Source organism: Anarhichas minor, unplaced genomic scaffold, assembly GCF_050575085.1.
Source record: "Anarhichas minor isolate MPS153535 unplaced genomic scaffold, ASM5057508v1 ptg000017l, whole genome shotgun sequence".
Taxonomy (NCBI): domain Eukaryota; kingdom Metazoa; phylum Chordata; class Actinopteri; order Perciformes; family Anarhichadidae; genus Anarhichas; species Anarhichas minor.
Window position 1 is genome coordinate 3,680,383 of NW_027466463.1, and position 18,856 is coordinate 3,699,238.

The following is an 18,856-nucleotide window of genomic DNA, read 5'->3' on the forward strand; positions in this document are numbered from 1 at the left end:
TTGTCAGTGTATTCTGAGTAGGGAGAAGTTTTAGTTTTCCATTTTAGACAACAGTAGACATGGAGGAAATAAAGGGGATAGAGAGATTGGGTGGCGACCATGGCTCACTGGGTTAAGAGGGTTGTCTGGTAACCGCAGGGTCAACGGTTCGATCCTCGACTGGGACGTGTCACATGTCGAAGTGTCTCTGAGCAAGACACTGAACCCCTGGGTGCCTATCATTGGCCACAGGGATGGGTCAAATGCAGAGGTCAAATTTCGTGTATGTGTATATGTATATGACAATAAAAATGGTTTCTGGTTTCTGGAGAAGGGGCCTCCTGGACTTGAACCTGTGTCATTGTGGTTCAGGGTGAGCCTCTTAACCCACCAGGATGCCCCAGGTGCATTGATGTTCTTATTTAAGTCCTGGTAGCTGGCACTAGTTGTATTGTAGATACATGTATCCAACTTGTTTTATGTAGATGAGCTGAGTAGCAGTCTCTCTGCTCAGTGACTGGACTTCAAAGGTATAATAGGGAGTATTTCCTAAAAACAACGCATACAAAATGCATCAGCATGCGTCAGCAGAGAGCCTTTTGGCCCCACATGGTGTTATACCTCCAGCAGATCACAGATCACAGGGTGTGTGCAGTGTTAGCAGCGGTGTTTGATGAACAGTGTGTTGTTACATCGCTGTGTGTATTTATGCGCTTCAGTGTGTTTGTGCTCTTCTCTCTGCTGTGTGCTGCTATCAGTGTGTCAGTTTGACCGGGCAGAGCCACGCACAGAGAGCAGACGCACAGAGAGCAGACGCACAGAGAGCAGACGCACAGAGAGCAGACGCACAGAGAGCAGACGCACAGAGAGCAGACGCATAGCGACCTGATGCAGCTTCGTTTCGGCTGCATTCATTCAAAATCTAGCATGCGGCACCTTTCCTCAGGGTTGTGCAGAGTTGAGGGTGTTCTCTTTCTCTCACTCTCACTCTCTCACTCCTTGAGCCAAATAGGGGGAGCCAACTTTAAATGCTGTGTGTTTACAAAGGACAACCAACAATGCTATAGTATACCTTTTTAAGGATCAGACCAGGGCCCTGTACTATGAAGCCAGTTCAACATGTCCAGGGTTCACTAACGCTAACAACCACGATCCCATGTAAAGTCCTACATTGCTGGTTATCCACTCTGTAAGTCAACCAGGGCTGCAGTTGAATAGTCCTTTTTGCTTAGGAAGGTTCCTAACTGAGTGAAATGACCCGGAAGTATCTAAGTGTTTGAATTCCCTAAATGCTAAGGAAAGGTGCTTCAATGCTTCCTTTATTAGCTCCTTTAGCATAGGAAACACTGGACCTTCCTTTACGACAGGAAAGTAGATCATTCCGCCCCACAGTTCCTTGCGGCGGAAACCTTTATGTGATGCACCATTTGACCGTCCATGAAAACAAACAATGTGTTTATCTTACACAGGTTTAACAATTATACTCATACAGTCATACAGTAGTGGGATTCATGTTGATCAATATGAACAGATCTTGTAACTTTATTTTTTGTTGAGTAAACTTTTTAAATGGAGTTGCTGCCTCTGAAGACTCACTTTGCACAGACTGTAAGAGTAGTGGTAATGTGGATTATCAGACGGAGAGAAGATTGCCGCTACAATCAGTAAAAAGCATAATATAACCGAATGGTTGAGTCTACATTATTGCATAAAGGAAATATTGATATTGAACAGTGTGATTGATGTTGTACACGAATGAATTGTCGGTTTCTACTAAAGCAGTGTTGATTAAGTGTGACAGCAGCAGGAAGGAAGGAGCTCCGGTTTCTCTCCTTCACACCATGAGTGAAGCAGCCTCTCACAGAAGAAGCTCTTTAAAAAGCCTGCATGCTGATAACAGATGTCATGGGGTCATGTTGTAGCTTTTTGTAGTCCTTCGTCGTTGTAGTTTCATTGGCAGCCCAACGTCAGTGACATCCTCCGTCGCATCGTAGTTACGTAGCTTAGTGAAAGTGGAGTCGGATTCTCTGAACACCACGGTTGTCTTTTCCTAACTCCTCATGAACTCTCCTTCACATCTTTCCTTGACCCCATGATGTTTTCCATAGAGGTCAAGGAGAAGTGGTTAGCATCTGACCAATCCCAAACGTGGACAAGTCTGCTGTCAGCAGAGCAGTGCATTCTACAAACGAAAAGAAAACTATGATATTAGACAAATACCAAAAAGTAAAACTCATAATTCAGGCTGAAAGTATCACAGTTGAAACTGTGTGAATGCCTAAATGAACTGATTCATGATTTCACTGCATCGTCTAGAGCACGATAGATCAGACAATAATTAGATGTGTTTACTTCGTTAAGTTAATGTGTTGCTAAGATGTATTTTTATGGCGTGTATGACAATATTTTAGCCTCATTCATTCAACGGCAACTCCAGCAGTGTGAGACGGACATGGGGGCTATTAAAGAATAAATATAAAAACATAAATTAAAATTGTAAGAAGTTTCCTTCCATAATTTATAATAACCCACTGCAAACATTAAAGTAACTTCAGCAGAGTAACGTCTGTGACAGTCAGACTACGACACGTCACACTGACACACTGCTCAAGAAGCTGATATCTATATATATATATATATATATATATATATATATATCTATATATATATATATATATATATATATATATATCTATATATATATATATATATACACACACACACACACACACACATGTTTTACTTGCTCTCCAGTCTGTTTCACACCACCAGGGTTGCCGCTGAATGAATGGGGCTGAAATATTGTCACACATGCCATAAGAATACAACTGCAACACATGAATTTAATAAAATCAGTCAGATCTATGGTGCTCTAGAGGAAGCCGTCATATTCTAAATCTCATCCACACATTTACACAGTTGGGGGTTTTCTGCCAGCTGTCCTTCCTGCATTTATCAGTTTAAACTGTGCTGCTTTCAGTCTGAATTATGTGTTTAACGTTTTCATATTTGTGTAATATTATCTAAAGATCCATGTATCAAGCTGTAATTGGTCGGTTGGCGCTAGTACAGTACCCTGATTTCACCCAGTGTAGTTTACTGGCAAAATGCAGGCTGGTCAAAGTGGGGTACTAAATTGCAGGAGCTAGCATGGCTAGCCGGCTAACAAGAGCAGTCCATAAGTCATTTGTTAAAAGTAGTTCCTTATCACTGTCACTGATCTCTGTTCTCACACACAGAGCAGCTCAGGAGGTATTTACCAGCTCTCTCAGTCCAGGTCGTTTGGAGGAGACAGTAAACTACTCATGAGGCTCAGCACCTCCACTGTCATGAGTAGAAATAAGTAACACACTGATGAATGCTGCTCTCATAACGGTTATAGACTGACTGTGTAGAGCGCGGCGGGCGGGGACTCCAATAGACAATAAGCACCAATGTAGACTTTGCTTCCTGGTGGCTGGGTAAACACATGGATGGTAAACATGGCGCCATGTTGTCTTTGTTCCTGTGAATGAGGTTACATCACACAATGCCGAGCTTCCATTCCTGAGGCATTGCTCTCTGGTCTTAACATGTTTTATACTTGTTTTTCTCGTTTTACATTTTTTTGTTTTTAACATAACTTGAATTTTAAATGTTTCTTGCAAAAATAAGTAACTTAAATGTAAATATAAATGCCATGTTTTAGCTGCTTTACTTTTCTTTTTAAATGTTCTGGTCACGTGTTTTATGATAAAATAAATGATATCAACAAGTTTGTTCGAGCTCAAACACACACAGTGTGTTTTGTTGAGTAACACTGAATTAAAACATTTTGTGGTGTGAAGGAAAGTGGAAGGTTAGCCTAGAGTCAGGAAGCTGGGGGAAACCTGTCCAAAGTTAAACAATACACCTACCAACTCTGCTGACTCAGTTACACAATAGATCTCATTTAACCCTTTGTTTGGATCAAGAAATGCATATTTATAGCACGTAACTCAAACTCCGTGTATCCATCCCCCCTGTACCTCTGTGCAGCATCTCTGACTGTAGTGTAGTCATTGAGCTTCAATCACTAACATACTGACAGAGTGATGACCTCTTATCTGTCTCGTTGATACGGTTAAACTCTTTCTCACTTTAAATGATAACGGAGTGTTATGACGTGTGTGTTGAGCTACAGTGCTGCTGGACAGGCTCTGCATGGAGAATGACACTCTCATTGAGACGTGCAAACAGACACAACGACGGAGGCTCTGTGCAAAAACAAAAGCCGACATGTAACAAATTTGTAACAAAAGCCGACATGTTGTCACTGGTGGTGTGTGTCTGTGCTGAGTGTGTCGTTTTATATCAGATGGCTGACCAGAGGAATCATGTTGTGCTGTGGTTAAAGTTCCAAAGTGATCCACTAGGAATGTTTGCTTGCATGGATTTGATTGGCCAGTGCGGCGCCTAGAGGCCCGGAGCCCTTTGTTACTCGACTGGACTCATTCATATGAATGAGGGGCTGATGTTTTTCACACGGATCTAAACTGGGCCTGAACAGGGCCTCACATTAGTTGGTCCTGATGAAAAAAAAGTACAAATAAAATGCTGAGAATCAGCTGTTAGCAGCTTCACTCCCCCAAAAGTTGATCCCCGTGCATTCTATATCATTCCACTAAACTATTTGACGTGTTATTGGCGTACCTTTTTTCTCTCCCTCGTGTCTCTGCTGTCCCACTCTTTCCAATCCTCCCTCTCTGTGAATATAAAACCATCCCTCAGTGCCTGGCAACCATCCAGAGCACACATTCATGAGCTGAAAGGGTTGGACTGAGCCAGTTTAGACCACACACAGGCATCATGGGCGAGTAGGGCCAACAGAAAGGGAAAGGGAGTCCCTGCTAACTGAAAAGAGGACTGATGTACAGCAAGCTGGTTATGTGTAACTAGAGGCAGACCGGTAGTCTTTTGAGGTTCTCCTGAGGTGCACTGCTGTCCGTTTAAACAGCAGTCGAAGAGTAACGAGCAGAACCTCCTCAGGGTGCAGGCTTACTGAGCGCCACAGTCCAGGTGGCTCCAGAAACTACAGATCTAGGGTTAAATAGGTGTGAGCGTAGTTCATCCTAATTCCTCTTTAAAACAGTCATCATATGGATACTATCACAATACATTGTTCAACATCTGGGGAAATTAATGTGTCACCGTCCTTCTGAAAGTGTGATGAGACATGAGAAGCTGTCCTGTCTGTGTTTTGAGCTGGAGTCACATGGTGGTTATCTGAGCTCCCTCCAATGTGACAAAAACAAATCCATATGTCAAAATGATACAAGTCAAAAGGACAACCTGCGTTTTTAGAGGGAGTTGTGCTGAAAACAATTCTTGTTAATAACAATAACAATGATGCATTTTATTTGTATAGTGCTTTAAAAGGCTTTAAAACCTCTTAAGCTCGGAGCCTATTTGTAGGTGTCTGCTCGAAAATGGCATAGCCCTACAAAACTGACCATAGTTCTGTAACTACAAGGTCGATTTTAATAATTTTTGTTGATATAATCAGATCACAACACGTGTGAGATTGTTTAGATAGGTAATATTGTGTATATGTTGCTGGTTAATATAGTAAATGAAGACATTACACAGCTCAAATTGAAAATAATCAGGCTCGCCTGGAAAAAAAGCACTTTCATTGATAAAAGGTTATTGAAATAATGCAGACAGCTCCCTAAAACTTTCCCAAATCATAGCACAACTGATCAGTAGTTATTGAATAAAGGTTAAAGTGGAATAAAGTGAAGAATAAGAGGCTTTAGTAGAGAGCGGTCAAGCGAGGTCATCATTTTCGAACCAGCTGTTGCAGCTCTTACATTGTACTTTTATATACTATATAACTATATATTTCACTTTTTTTATCACTCATATTATTCAATACATCCAAATACAGATGTTAGGAATCATTTTGAGATTCATAACATCATCAGAGCCTGTTTTGGCTGTCATCTGTAGGATTTTCTCAGTTCATGTGTGTGTATGTGGCTGTATCCCAGCCTATCCTCGGTCGATTTCAGTAAATAAGCCCTCCTTCGACGCGTCAGAGTCTCAGGAAGGCCTCTCTCCCCGGGCGTAAATTTCCGCTCGCAGGAAGTCTGACCACTCGCCCAAGCTGGCTTGACCGCTCTTATTCTGGAAACAGGTCGGAAGTAAACAGTAAGCAGTTGGCAACAATGACTCCAGCTTTGAAACGGAAAATCTGCGACGTTATTGTCCTCATTTTTCATAAAACTTGGCCACATACCTACGATTTTTTTCGGCGGAGGGCAGCACGAAGGTACGTTTGACCACTCACAGCTGTCCAGTGCTCACACGGATCGGAAAACCGAAGTTAGTTACGTGTTTGGCCACGTGTGCTAATGCTATTAAATGCATTGCATGGCTTGGTAGCCACCAGCATCAGGGTGCAAACATTGATTTGCGGTACTCATAACGGCGATTTCTGGCCAGGATTTCATGCTTTTATGCCACGATTTATATATGCTTATATGAGTAGCCTATAGTTGTGTTTGGAGTGTGTAAGAAGTGACTTATATGATGGTGTTGCCCATACGTTGCTGTTTCATCCAAAAAAATAACTGGGCCCATCCACACTACTGGCTAACAATCAGGCTATTTTCCGCATATGATTTTCAGGGGTTCTGAGCCCGAGAGCCCCCAAATTTGGGGGCGTCGGGCTTAAGGTACATGGGGAAACGGTAAAATCCATAACGTAAAAAAACAATCCCAATGATGGAAGGAGGGGGAGCAGATTTAAACTGGTGGTTTTGAGTGCAGGTTTAAAGGAGGGGAGAGGGGAAGAATGTTTGAGGTGTTGGGGAAGAGGGTATCAAATGGAGAGGGGAGCAATGGAGAAGGCCCTGTCCGGTGCTTGGGCCAGGTGAGAGGGGCGACGGTGGATCAGAGGTTGTGGGTAGGGGTGTGTCGGTGCAGGAGGTCCGTGAGTTCGCTGACCAGACGTCCAGCTTTGCCTGGGATCCTTTTTAAGCTGTCAAATATCTGTTAAACACTAAAATGACCCAATAGTCAACTTCACTCCCAAATTGTCCCAGTTTTAACCACAATTAAAATAATCCTAATAATATTATACTTGTTTTCAGTTCATACATGGACGCTTATCATGTTGTGTCCCACTCCTTGTTACCTACACTGACTCTGCACCAAGCGCCCACATTCAACCCTGATTTGACAGCCATCTGAAACGGGCCACTCATTCTTATGTTATAGCCTGAAAGTTACGTTTAGTCTCAAACTGACTTTTCTCCTCTCTTGCTCTTTTCTAGGTCTGCATGGTCTTCCAAAGAGGAACGGTAAACTGAAGGACATCAGCCACTTCGATGCAGCCTTCTTCGGAGTCCATCCCAAACAGGCCAACACCATGGACCCCCAGCTCCGTCTCATGCTGGAGATCGCCTACGAGTCCATTGTAGATGGAGGTGAGGAAACTGAAGAGAATAGCTTTTATTTTTTAATCTGTGATTTAGTTTAAGAATAGCTCGTTATCTGAGTGAATCAACACTGTTGAAAACCGATGACATGTTGTGACGCAGGACTGAACCCGGCCGCACTGCGCGGCAGTAAGACGGGCGTCTACATCGGGGTGAGCGGCTCGGAGGCCGGCGAGGCGTTCAGCAGAGATCCAGAGGAGCTGCTGGGCTACAGCATGACGGGCTGCCAGCGCGCCATGTTGGCCAACAGACTCTCCTACTTCTTCGACTTCAGCGGTACGCACACACTCATTCTCTGGCTGTTAGTTTGATGCTGGTCTAGTAACAGACCAGCTCTGAAACACACACACAACGGACTATGCGGGAGACATCACAGGCCATCTTTGCACTTTTTCTGTTCAAATCAGGACTATTTTATCAGAACTAAACCGCAGACTCCAAGACGGAGTCCTGCTTATTGCAGTAGATGATTCTCACCCAGCACATTATGTCTTAACAGCTGTCTCTTCCTGGTTTGATTCCAATGTCATTCATTCATGTTTTTCTTTCTCCTAATCCCAGACTTCACACTGACGTTACATACACATACACATGAATACTCGCTGTCTGATATTCTCCCAGTGTCACTTGTTTTTAACTTGCTGCTGTGTGGCTTAGAGCTCTGTTTAGCGTGGTCCTCCTGGATCCAACGCTGCCACCATGTGGTGAAATGTGGTCGAGCTCAGAGCTCCTGTAATGCAAGCTACTACAAAGTGTTCATGGATTCCACGGTTTAAGAGGGTCCTCTTCCAGTCCTCCCCATATCCATTCAGAACATGTTCCATGTCATGTTGTTTCTATCCTGTTATCTTAATTGAGTCTTTTCACACAAACTGTCACAACTCTTGAACGCATTGTGCAGTTCTAACCAGTGTTAGATTCCTTTCAGCATATATATAGTAACAGTGACAGATCCTGTTTATGGAGCCACTGGATCACTTTGAATGAACTTTATTCACTGGTCATGGGTCTGTCTCACTGATGTACAGTGTTGTACAAATCATCTTATACACAGCTGACAGAATTACACTGACGTCAGCATGATTGTCTTCCAGCAGACCTGGATCATGATGTAAATGCAGATTTACCTTTACTAGGCGTCCACTGTTTGAGTTCACCAGTTTGAAGTCAATTCAGTCAACTCCACTGTTTGAATGAACTCCTGGGTATCCTGTTCTGCAAATATGGTTTCAAGCTCTAATCCTCCTCTCGTCTCCTCTCCTCTCCTCTCCTCCAGGCCCCAGCACGGCCATCGACACAGCCTGCTCTTCTAGCTTGCTGGCTTTAGAAAACGCCTTCCACGCCATTCGCCAGGGCCACTGTGATGCTGCTCTGGTGGGGGGGGTCAACCTGCTGCTCAAGCCCAACACCTCGGTGCAGTTCATGAAACTGGGCATGCTCAGTCCTGAGGGCACCTGCAAGTCCTTTGACTCATCAGGTCTCTACTTGTTTACTCTCCACCGTCTCTGGCTATCTAATAAAGGCTTTTGTTTTCAAATCTGTGGCTCAGATTAAGTATAATCTTATATGATTTAAATATTATAATTATTAAATATATATAAATATTTATCAAACTGGACCTCGACTGGCTGATTAGTTTGAACATGAATTCATAATTATTAATCATACATTATTTATGTTTAAAACTGACAAAAAACAACACTGTTAATCCAATGTGTAACGTGCCTCAGTATGTTTACATCAGCAGCATCTAACAAACCTCACAGAGTATAGATACTGATTTAACTATGTATAACTTACACTTGTGTGTGTATACTTATACATGGTTTATACTTCTATCAGGAAATGGATACTGCCGCTCTGAGGCTGCAGTGGTGGTGCTGCTGACCAAGCGGTCGGCGGCTAAAAGGGTCTATGCCACAGTGGTCAACGCTGGCAACAACACAGATGGATACAAAGAGCAGGGTGAGGATGCACACTGACATCCCAGCACTGAACCTGTAGAGTACTGTATGCTACACAGAGGTGACGATCCACATAGAACTTTTTCAATGCTTAAATTTGAATGAATCAGCCAATTAACTTCATTATGTAGTATGAACGCATTAGTTGGTACAAAAGATGACATGTAGTCAGGATTAACACTGAGTAACTATTTAGCTTGCATTAACTCCACCTCGGGGCACCACCTTTGATGCCACTTATATATTTCAACATCAATCTGGAAGTAACGTTAACATTGACCGTAAGCCTTCATACACACAAACCACGTTATCAACTATTTTTAATCAATGAAACGTTTATTTAACTGCTAATGACACACACAACTGTTAACTAATGAACAAGTGCACGATGAATGAATGAGGAATACAGGAGACCACCGAGTGGATGAGGGCTTTAACGTTAACCAGTTAAATTGAGTCAACGAGCCGTTCAGCAGCTGAAGTAAAAGATTACTCCTCCTCTAACTTTCCTAATCACTCTTCTGCTCTGCATGAACCCCAATATCAGGGAAGGGTGGAGTTCACCTGCTGGTTCAGATGGTTCCCACGGGGCATTCACCTACTCTACGTATTACCAACATGTCATGCACTCCTTCCAGTTTACATCCAGAGTCATTTAGATAATCTGGAAGAACTGTTGGTCCCCTTACTGCTTTTGTTTCTTGACTTGTTGGCCCTATTTTTACTGATGCCACTGAAAACAATAAACAATTCTAGTTTTCCTTAAAGCAATATCACCGCATAGAGAACAGCATCTTTAGTTGTACACGTTCTTGTAAGGTCTTTGTTGGGTTCATGTGTGACCCAGCGATCTGAGAGTAGGTCTGTGATGTGACCGTGTGAGTGCAGTAACAGTTCTGTGTGGTGCAGCACACCTGTCCTGACACCTGTCCACTCTCGGTTCCTCAGGTGTAACGTTCCCTTCAGGTGAGATGCAACAGAGGCTGGTTCGCTCTCTGTACCAGGAGGCGAATATATCTCCAGAGCAGGTGGAATACGTGGAAGCCCATGGCACGGGAACAAAGGTCAGTGCTCACAGCAGTCCAGGTTCAGCCTGTTTTCAGTGCTGCTCTCTGCGTCACAAGACAGATACTTGATAAGAAGATGACAAATCACTGTCCAGGAGGGTCTTACCTTTGTGGCTTCTCTGCGTGCAGGTTGGCGACCCACAGGAAGTGAACGGCATTGTTGGTGTCTTCTGTGAATCAGAGCGAGAGCCTCTGCTCATGGGCTCCACCAAGTCCAACATGGGCCATCCCGAACCGGCCTCTGGTCTGGCTGCTCTGGCTAAGGTGAGAGTGACAGCTCTCCTCTTATTGGCTGCTCTGAAGATTCAGAACAACAACACTTTTTGTTCTTTTGCAATGTAATTCTTATTGATATGTTGTGACTAGACGACGTGTCGTGGTAGCCTCTTCTAGTCTGCAGAACCTCTGTGTCTTTTGTAGAAAAATAGTGTCTGAGTAGAACACAGATTCCCATTTAAATCATCGTAGCTGGCTGGTCAGAGCAGCAGCCATTTCTATGTGTACAGTTGCAAAGAACATAACAGGCTCCTTCCATATAAACCGACTTGGGGAAAGTCGCAATCAGGGCAGCATGAAAATTTGGAGAATTGGAGAATTGGGGACGCACTTTCTTCCTGCCTCTTCTGGAAGACATTCACACGAAAAGTGACAAGTAGATGTGTTACTTCTTCACAGGAGGTGATAAACATTTGAGAGAAATCTATTGCAGTGATCATAACTGCAGGAAACATTTCCAAAAAGGAAGGAGGCCCTGAATCGACTAAAGAGAAAAATAGTAGATAATGAGCAGCTTTACTTATTTCTGCCATACTTAAATTGTGCTTCGTCTCTTTGTAATTTCTTGCTCGTTTTTCACCCCACACACAGGTGTTGCTTTCTTTGGAGCGAGGACTCTGGGCTCCCAACCTGCACTTCAGCTGTCCTAACCCTGACATTCCAGCCCTCTCCGATGGGCGGGTTCAAGTCGTTGACCGGCCTATTCCCATCCGAGGCGGCATCGTAGGCATCAACTCCTTTGGATTTGGAGGTTCAAATGTTCACGTCATCCTTCGCCCAGCTGAGAAACCAACCGACGAGACCACGCCACCCAGGACGGTTCCCAGGCTGCTCCAGGCCTGTGGGCGCACAGAGGCCGCCGTGGAGACCATGCTCCAAAAGGGGAAGGAACACACAGCAGATGACAGCTTCCTGTCTTTGCTTAATGAGCTTTCAGGAGCTCCTGCTGCAAGTATGCCCTACCGAGGCTACGCTCTGATGGGCTCTCAGAGCGACGTGAAGGAGGTGCAGCAGGTGCAGGCCACCGCCAGGCCGCTCTGGTACGTCTGTTCGGGTGAGTCATCCGACAAATAAACAGCTGGATAAATTACAGGTTCCAGTTTGTTGTTGGGGTTTTGTCATCCATAGAGCAAGATCATTACGACTTTATTTACATTTTTCATCACACAAATTAAATTCCATTCACCGGAATCGTATTGTGGGGAAAGCAGAAATCCCAGAAACGACTGTCTCAAAACCTGAACACAAACCAAAATGATGTGTGTAGAGCGACACGTACCACCAGTGCAAAGTGATGATTAGTCCTTTGGGTGAACCGACCCATTAAACTGTTCTGTAGAACTCAGTCTCCACAGGCACATAGAATGGTTGCTAAAGTCTACTGTCATTTGTCTATTGGGACTGTTGGCACATTATTGATACTGCCCACTCAGACAATAATAACTATTGATGTCTGGAATGGGACTGTTGATGAATTCAGATCTCCTCAGACAGATGGGCGTGTTGCTGGATGAAAGTGCGTGTGCGTGACAGTGTGTTGCATTGACAGGTATGGGAACACAGTGGGCCGGTATGGGCCGCAGTCTCATGCAGCTGCCAGACTTCAGAGAGTCCATCCTGCGATCAGACGCAGCCCTGAAGGAGACCGGCCTGGTTGTGTCTCGCCTACTCATGGACGCAGACGAAGCCACTTTTGAGGACACTGTTCTCGCCTTTGTCGGCCTCGCCGCCATACAGGTAGAGCACGGACATCGTGATTGATGTAGGAACCCTGGCTAATTGGTGTCATTTTGACATGGACTGTAGGGTAGGACTCTTCACACAAAGTGCTGATGTGACTATTTGACCTAAAGTTACAGATTTGGAATCTAAAAAGATCCACATGTACCTATGAGCTTACTGATATCCTGCTAAATCTCAGAGGTGAATTATCTCAAGGGCTTTATCCTGATATAATATAATCATAATGGCCGTTTAAACCATGTTTGAACCTGTTTCAAGGGCTGCCTCAACCACAGGAAAGGGTTTGCCACCTGTTTTATTCTTATTTATATTCTTTTTCCTTTGCTCCCTCTTATTATCTAAAACTTAATGTCCTTACTGGAATCTTTAAAAGTGCTGTGTGTAACATGTATCCATCCTTGTCACATTAATTTTGATGCATTGTCATGTGTGCTTTCAAGAGGGTCCTGGCCCACATAGGCAACACTAACTTTGAGTTACACATAACCAACACGAAGCAAAACCCGACAGTGTGATTATATAATCATGATTAACATGTGTGTTGTGTGGCTCATTCCAGATAGCTGAGATCGACCTGCTCACTAAGCTGGGCCTGCAGCCCGACGGCATCGTGGGCCACTCGGTGGGAGAGCTGGCCTGTGGCTACGCTGACGGCTCCCTCAGCCACACCGAGGCCGTCCTGGCTGCCTACTGGAGAGGCCGCTGCATCAAGGAGGCCAACCTTCCTCCAGGAGGCATGGCTGCCGTTGGTAAGAGATTCTTTACCGTATTTCAACAGCTGCTATCATGAAATCATGAATAAAAACCTCTTGAGTCCAAGTTTCACAGTTTTGACTTTTATGTTGACCTGTTCAAGCTTTCAGACAGCAGAAAGACCATGTCTGGGATACACTCGCCAATACCAGATGCAGCATTGTAGACTGTATCAGAGGAATCTCTGATACTGGTATCGGTATCAGAACAACTCCAGTTATATCGGCCTGGCTGACGTTATCGGTCAAGCTTTTATTTTTCATTATTTGGGGTTTTCATAAAATAAATAATTTATCTGTGTGAAGCATATACAGCAGCTCATTTATTGTGAACTGCTGATACATATCTTCTTGCTCCACAAAACACAATTGTTGCATAACTCTTCCCTTGGTGCTTGCTGTGTTTGTTCCAGGGTTGACCTGGGAGGAGTGTATGGCTCAGTGTCCTAAGGGAGTGGTCCCAGCCTGCCACAACTCTGAGGACACCGTCACCATCTCCGGTCCTCAGGTCAAACATTCTATCAGACTTTGTCTTTTATAGCCCCGTTAGCACACAGAGAACCTGCGTTTCACACACTCTGACCACTCCGAATTTAAAGCTTTTATTTCCATTCACTCACATGGTGTAGATTCTGTACTTCTGCTTGTTTTTCAGGATTTGTGTCTGTGTCCTAGAAATTGTAAAGTTAGGGAAACTCTGTAATGTACTTGATACTTTCATGAGAAGACATTCATGTTCCCAGTTCTTTAACTGAACACTGCAGCTTTGGAAACAGTATTGTGGAAATTTGTGCACATAGCAAACCTAAAAGAGCTTCCCTGTCAGATTGAATGTGTAACAACTGTTTCTGAGGGAGGACAAACAGGAACAAGAATGTAGTTGATGGCCAACAGCTAGTTGTGAACTATCTTAGCAGTAACAACACAAAGGATTGCAGGATGCTTCAGCAATGTAAAAAAGTGTCAGGTTGTACCAGCACAATAGCAAGTCTATTATCTATTGTAAGCATGTAGTTTCCCTGGTGCAGGGTGTTGTGTTTTGACAGGTGTATGTGTGTGTGTGTTTGTTTCATCAGGAAGCAGTCAGTACATTTGTGTCCGAGCTGAAAGAGCAGGGAGTGTTTGCAAAGGAGGTACGCAGCGCTGGTGTGGCTTTCCACTCCCACTACATGGCCTCCATCGCTCCAACCCTGCTGGCTGCCCTGAAGAAGGTACCAAGCTCTGCTGTGTTTCTACAGCATACAGCAGTGCAGCTCCTGCTGTTACAGTGATGCCTACTGGGGAAACTGGGAAACAGATTCTCACTCCCATCTGGTGTAGTTATATATGAAATGCACTATCTTTGCTACGTTATTGTTATTGGCTTATTTATTGCAAATTAATAAATAATTTTTTGACATATTTTTCAAAAGGTTCTTACACTATTTTAGCTGCTTTATATCTAAAACCTTTGTCTTTCTTCACTGTCAGATTCTCATCATTATCATAAAGTATTTGAATATTCATGGCATGGTGTGTGTAGGTGATCAAGGAGCCACGTCAGCGTTCTCCCCGCTGGGTGAGCACCAGCATCCCTCGGTCTCAGTGGGACTCTCCTCTGGCTCAGTACAGCTCGGCCGACTACCACGTCAACAACCTGGTGAGCCCCGTGCTGTTCCACGAGGGCCTCAGTCTGGTGCCTGAAAACGCTGTGGTGGTGGAGATAGCTCCTCATGCTCTGCTGCAGGTAGGCACTGCATAGGTCATCAGTTAACATCTCTCCTCCCACAGTCTGCAGGTGACTAACAGGTTAGGACAGCTCTGCAGCTCTCCTGAGTATCAGCAGAGATGAGTCATTCCTGAAGTTAAGAAAGTTGATAGAATACGTTTATTCCTCGGCCTAAAAGTAGGACCCGACTCAGTGAACCTCAATGACGGCTATTATTAAAGCTGAGCCTGCATCTTATGAACTTAACATCTTCCACACATGTTGTCTGCACAGGCCATCCTGAAGCGTAGCTTGAAGCACACATGTTCCATCCTGCCCTTGATGAAGAGAGGCCACACCAACAACCTTGAGTTCTTCCTCACAAACATTGGCAAAGTCTACATGAACGGGTCAGTAACTGCCTCACTCTCTGTGCGTTTGGTGACTATTGTTTTTTTGCTCCTGGAAGCACTTTCAGAGAGATAAGAATTATTTTTTTAATGCTCCCTTTTAGCATCAATGTGGATGGTAATGGCCTCGGCCCAGTGGTGAAGTACCCCGTACCGGTCGGTACCCCTCTGATCTCCCCCTTGGTGCAGTGGGACCATGCCCAGACCTGGGATGTCCCCAAGGTAGAGGATTTTTCCTGTGGCTCAGGAGGATCCAATTCAGCCACTGTCTATAATATCGGTGAGAAAAGCACATCGAGATAAAATGCAGTTCTGCATCTGCCCCCTTGTGTCATATTAAGACACCGTGAGACGGCGCTTTCTCTTTTCATTTCATCATTTGCCCAACAGACATAAACCCAGAGTCTACAGACTACTACCTGATTGGACACTGTATTGATGGGCGTGTCCTGTACCCGGCGACGGGTTACCTGGTGCTGGCCTGGCGTACCTTGGTGAGAAGTCTGGGGGTCGTCATGGACAGCACCCCTGTAACCTTTGAGGACGTCACCATCCACAGGGCCACCATCCTGCCAAAGAGCGGTGAGAGCCGAGCAGCAGGGCTGTGAGCGGGGGGTGGTGGAGGGAATGGGGGGGGGGTTGAGTCTCTGATGGCCTCTCTGACTGCCTCTCTCTCTCGCTCTCTCTTCTCAGGCTCGGTCCAGTTGAAGGTGCACCTCATGCCTGCCACCAACAGGTTTGAGGTTTCAGAGAATGGAAACCTGGCTGTCAGTGGTATGTAGTTTTTATACAGACAGACATCCTCACCTTGTTATTGTAATGTTTCATAACAATTATTAGAATTTCATAGTATTTTATTTTAGATTGAACTTAATTCAGCTTTACTTCTGGGATGTGTCATGTCATCAACATCCTGTAGTACCTTTCCAACAGGGAAATCACTAGGTTCTGGACAGAACCTAGTGATACAAAACGTATCATGATACCGGGTTAACATTCAATATATTGAATGGTAACCCGGTATGTTCGCAAGGCTATTTATTGCGATTTTCTTTCTTTAAAAAAAAAATCTAATTTTAGGAAAACTGTCATAGTATAAACAACACACCACCATATGCATTACATCTGAGTTAAAGAAAATGTACTGCAATCAGAACAGTGACATCTGCATTTACATTTATCACAGTTGCTGTAACATCCAGTCTGAGCCAGTCTGCCACAAATCTTTGCATATAAACTAATGATACAGTGAAAAATACAGTGTATCTAAATGAATACAGTATCACAAAACATAATATTGTGATACTCATGTGCATCGTTATTTTCATACACCGTACTTTACCAGCACTAGAGTCTCTGTTGTGATTTGTCGTGGTCTTGCTCGTATGTGGGATATGATATGAAACATACGATGATTCCAACATTATCCAGGTTTCTGATAAATCAGACTTTATGTCTGAAGTGCAGGTATTATAAGTATCTGACCTTCAATTGAGGATGTCCTGACCACGTTTTATGATCCAGCCTTTATTTTATTCTAATTGTATTTTGGGATATTTGTTTCTATACTATACACAGTGCATTCTTTGGGTCTACATTAGAATTGGTGAAGCACTTAGTATTTGTTTGCCGGTCACAGGTATGAGTTTTATCCTGGCGTGGATCACATGATGTTTCCATGGAACATAAGTAACCGGCGTTTATGCAGCACCATAAGCGTCAGCCAGCAATTCCAATGAATGATATGATAGTGAGCGTCAGAGTGTCCCACTAACTCTAGACTCCCTCTGCGTCAGGTGTAGTAGCTGCAGTGAGTGCTTGTTATTTACATTCCCACAATGGAAAAGTGTAAGGCAGCTAGTTAGACCAGGGCCCCACTTTTCATCAAGAAGATCATCCAGTCTTCCCACCAATCTCTGCCTTCTGCTCTTGTTCCACATGTGATTTTCAGGTAAGGTGAGCATTCTGGAGGACGCAGCCCTCGATTCATTCCATAGTCAGATAAGTCAGCAAGCTGCCAACAACGATGATGACCCCAAAATGAAGCTTACAGCACATGATGTCTACAAAGAGCTGCGACTGCGCGGCTATGACTATGGAAAGACCTTCCAAGGCATCTTGGAGTCCAACAATGCAGGTGTGTTTGTGTGGGTGTGTGTTTGTGTGTGTTACTTTGTACTGTTACCTTATTGTTTTTTTAAATAATAGATTTTATTATTGTACAAAAGACAATAGTGTAACACGGCACTGTTCTCATGTATTTCACCACATCGCTCTAGTATTCTGCAGTGTTTTTGCTGATTGGCAGCTGTCATGTGATTGGCTGTTTCCAGGAGACAGCGGCAAACTGCAGTGGACAGGAAACTGGGTGACCTTTCTGGACACCATGCTGCAGATGATTGTGGTCGGGCTGTCAGGGCGTAGTCTGCGTCTGCCTACCAGGATCCGCTCAGTGTGTGTTGATCCAGCTGTCCATCTGGAGAAGGTCCGCCAGCACACTGATGGAAAACAAGGTGTGTGTTATCATTCTAGTCCAAACTGATTCTCTGCACATTCATCTACATGGATGATATCTCCACCACCAGATGATGTGTGTCATCATTTCTAGTACAGCTGATTCAGTGTCAGCATTATGTAGCCATATAATCATTGGTTAACTTTTAGTGGCTAACATGGTGATGAAGTGATCATATGTCGTTAAAGTCTGATGATGTTTTAGGAATATATATATATTTCATCACACTAACGTTAAAACAGTGACGGTTACTGTTTTAACCATAACCGGTTAAAACTATTTTACTGCTTTTCTATTAGCACTTTTAGCTCGTTCATTGGGGTTTCCAATGCCAGTTTAAGTGCGGCAAGTTGTGCCGACACCGGAAATGGACCATCTCCGTAGCCAGGCCAAACTGCACCTCACCAGCCCCCAAGTGGGTTGCGGCCAACCCGTGGCGATCCCCTTTCTCCCCCTCAAACAAGCATGTGTGACGCGAGACTGAACTCTTTGCAGGAGACAAGAAAGAAAGACGTTCTCACGTTACGTTTGCAGCTTCAAACTGAATCTCTATGGTTTGAAGTTTAGTTTCTTTCCTGAGTCCCTGTTTGTGCTTTTAAGATGCCTAATTTCTTGGTTTCATGTTTGCTTTTAGCTGTATAGGAGTAAACCCGCTGCTTTTGAAGGAGCAGTTTGTAGGATTTGGTGGCATCTAGTGGTGACGATGCATCCAATGCTCCTCCATTCACCTGTCCCTTGTCAAATGTGTTTGAGAACTTTGGTAACTTTTCTCTCTCATTCCCGTAGCTATGGATGTCCGCGTAAACCGCTGCCTCGACAACATTGTTGCCGGTGGAGTCCAGATCTGCGGTCTTCACGCCACTGTGGCCCCCCGTCGACAGCAGCAGCAGAGCCCCCCCACCCTGGAGGAGTTTGTGTTTGTTCCTTATATGGACACAGAGTGCCTGACAGCCAATGGGAAACTTGCAGAGCAGCTGAGGCTCTGTAAAGGTACAGCAGA

General features: G+C 44.2%; 1 protein-coding gene across 2 annotated transcripts in view; it reads left to right on the plus strand.

The window, feature by feature from the left end:
• fasn (fatty acid synthase) overlaps window positions 1–18,856 on the plus strand; it is a 38,811-nt gene that overhangs the window by 4,960 nt on the left and 14,995 nt on the right. For both annotated transcript variants that reach the window (XM_076093004.1, XM_076093003.1), the window contains 19 exons: window positions 7,278–7,430; window positions 7,545–7,718; window positions 8,719–8,919; window positions 9,285–9,407; window positions 10,355–10,470; window positions 10,603–10,737; window positions 11,341–11,803; window positions 12,299–12,486; window positions 13,052–13,241; window positions 13,658–13,752; window positions 14,321–14,455; window positions 14,767–14,970; window positions 15,226–15,341; window positions 15,446–15,621; window positions 15,732–15,923; window positions 16,035–16,115; window positions 17,293–17,478; window positions 17,675–17,854; window positions 18,643–18,846. In XM_076093004.1, the coding sequence (XP_075949119.1) occupies window positions 7,278–7,430; window positions 7,545–7,718; window positions 8,719–8,919; window positions 9,285–9,407; window positions 10,355–10,470; window positions 10,603–10,737; window positions 11,341–11,803; window positions 12,299–12,486; window positions 13,052–13,241; window positions 13,658–13,752; window positions 14,321–14,455; window positions 14,767–14,970; window positions 15,226–15,341; window positions 15,446–15,621; window positions 15,732–15,923; window positions 16,035–16,115; window positions 17,293–17,478; window positions 17,675–17,854; window positions 18,643–18,846 (3,312 nt within the window). The remainder of the gene's footprint in view (window positions 1–7,277; window positions 7,431–7,544; window positions 7,719–8,718; window positions 8,920–9,284; window positions 9,408–10,354; window positions 10,471–10,602; window positions 10,738–11,340; window positions 11,804–12,298; window positions 12,487–13,051; window positions 13,242–13,657; window positions 13,753–14,320; window positions 14,456–14,766; window positions 14,971–15,225; window positions 15,342–15,445; window positions 15,622–15,731; window positions 15,924–16,034; window positions 16,116–17,292; window positions 17,479–17,674; window positions 17,855–18,642; window positions 18,847–18,856) is intronic.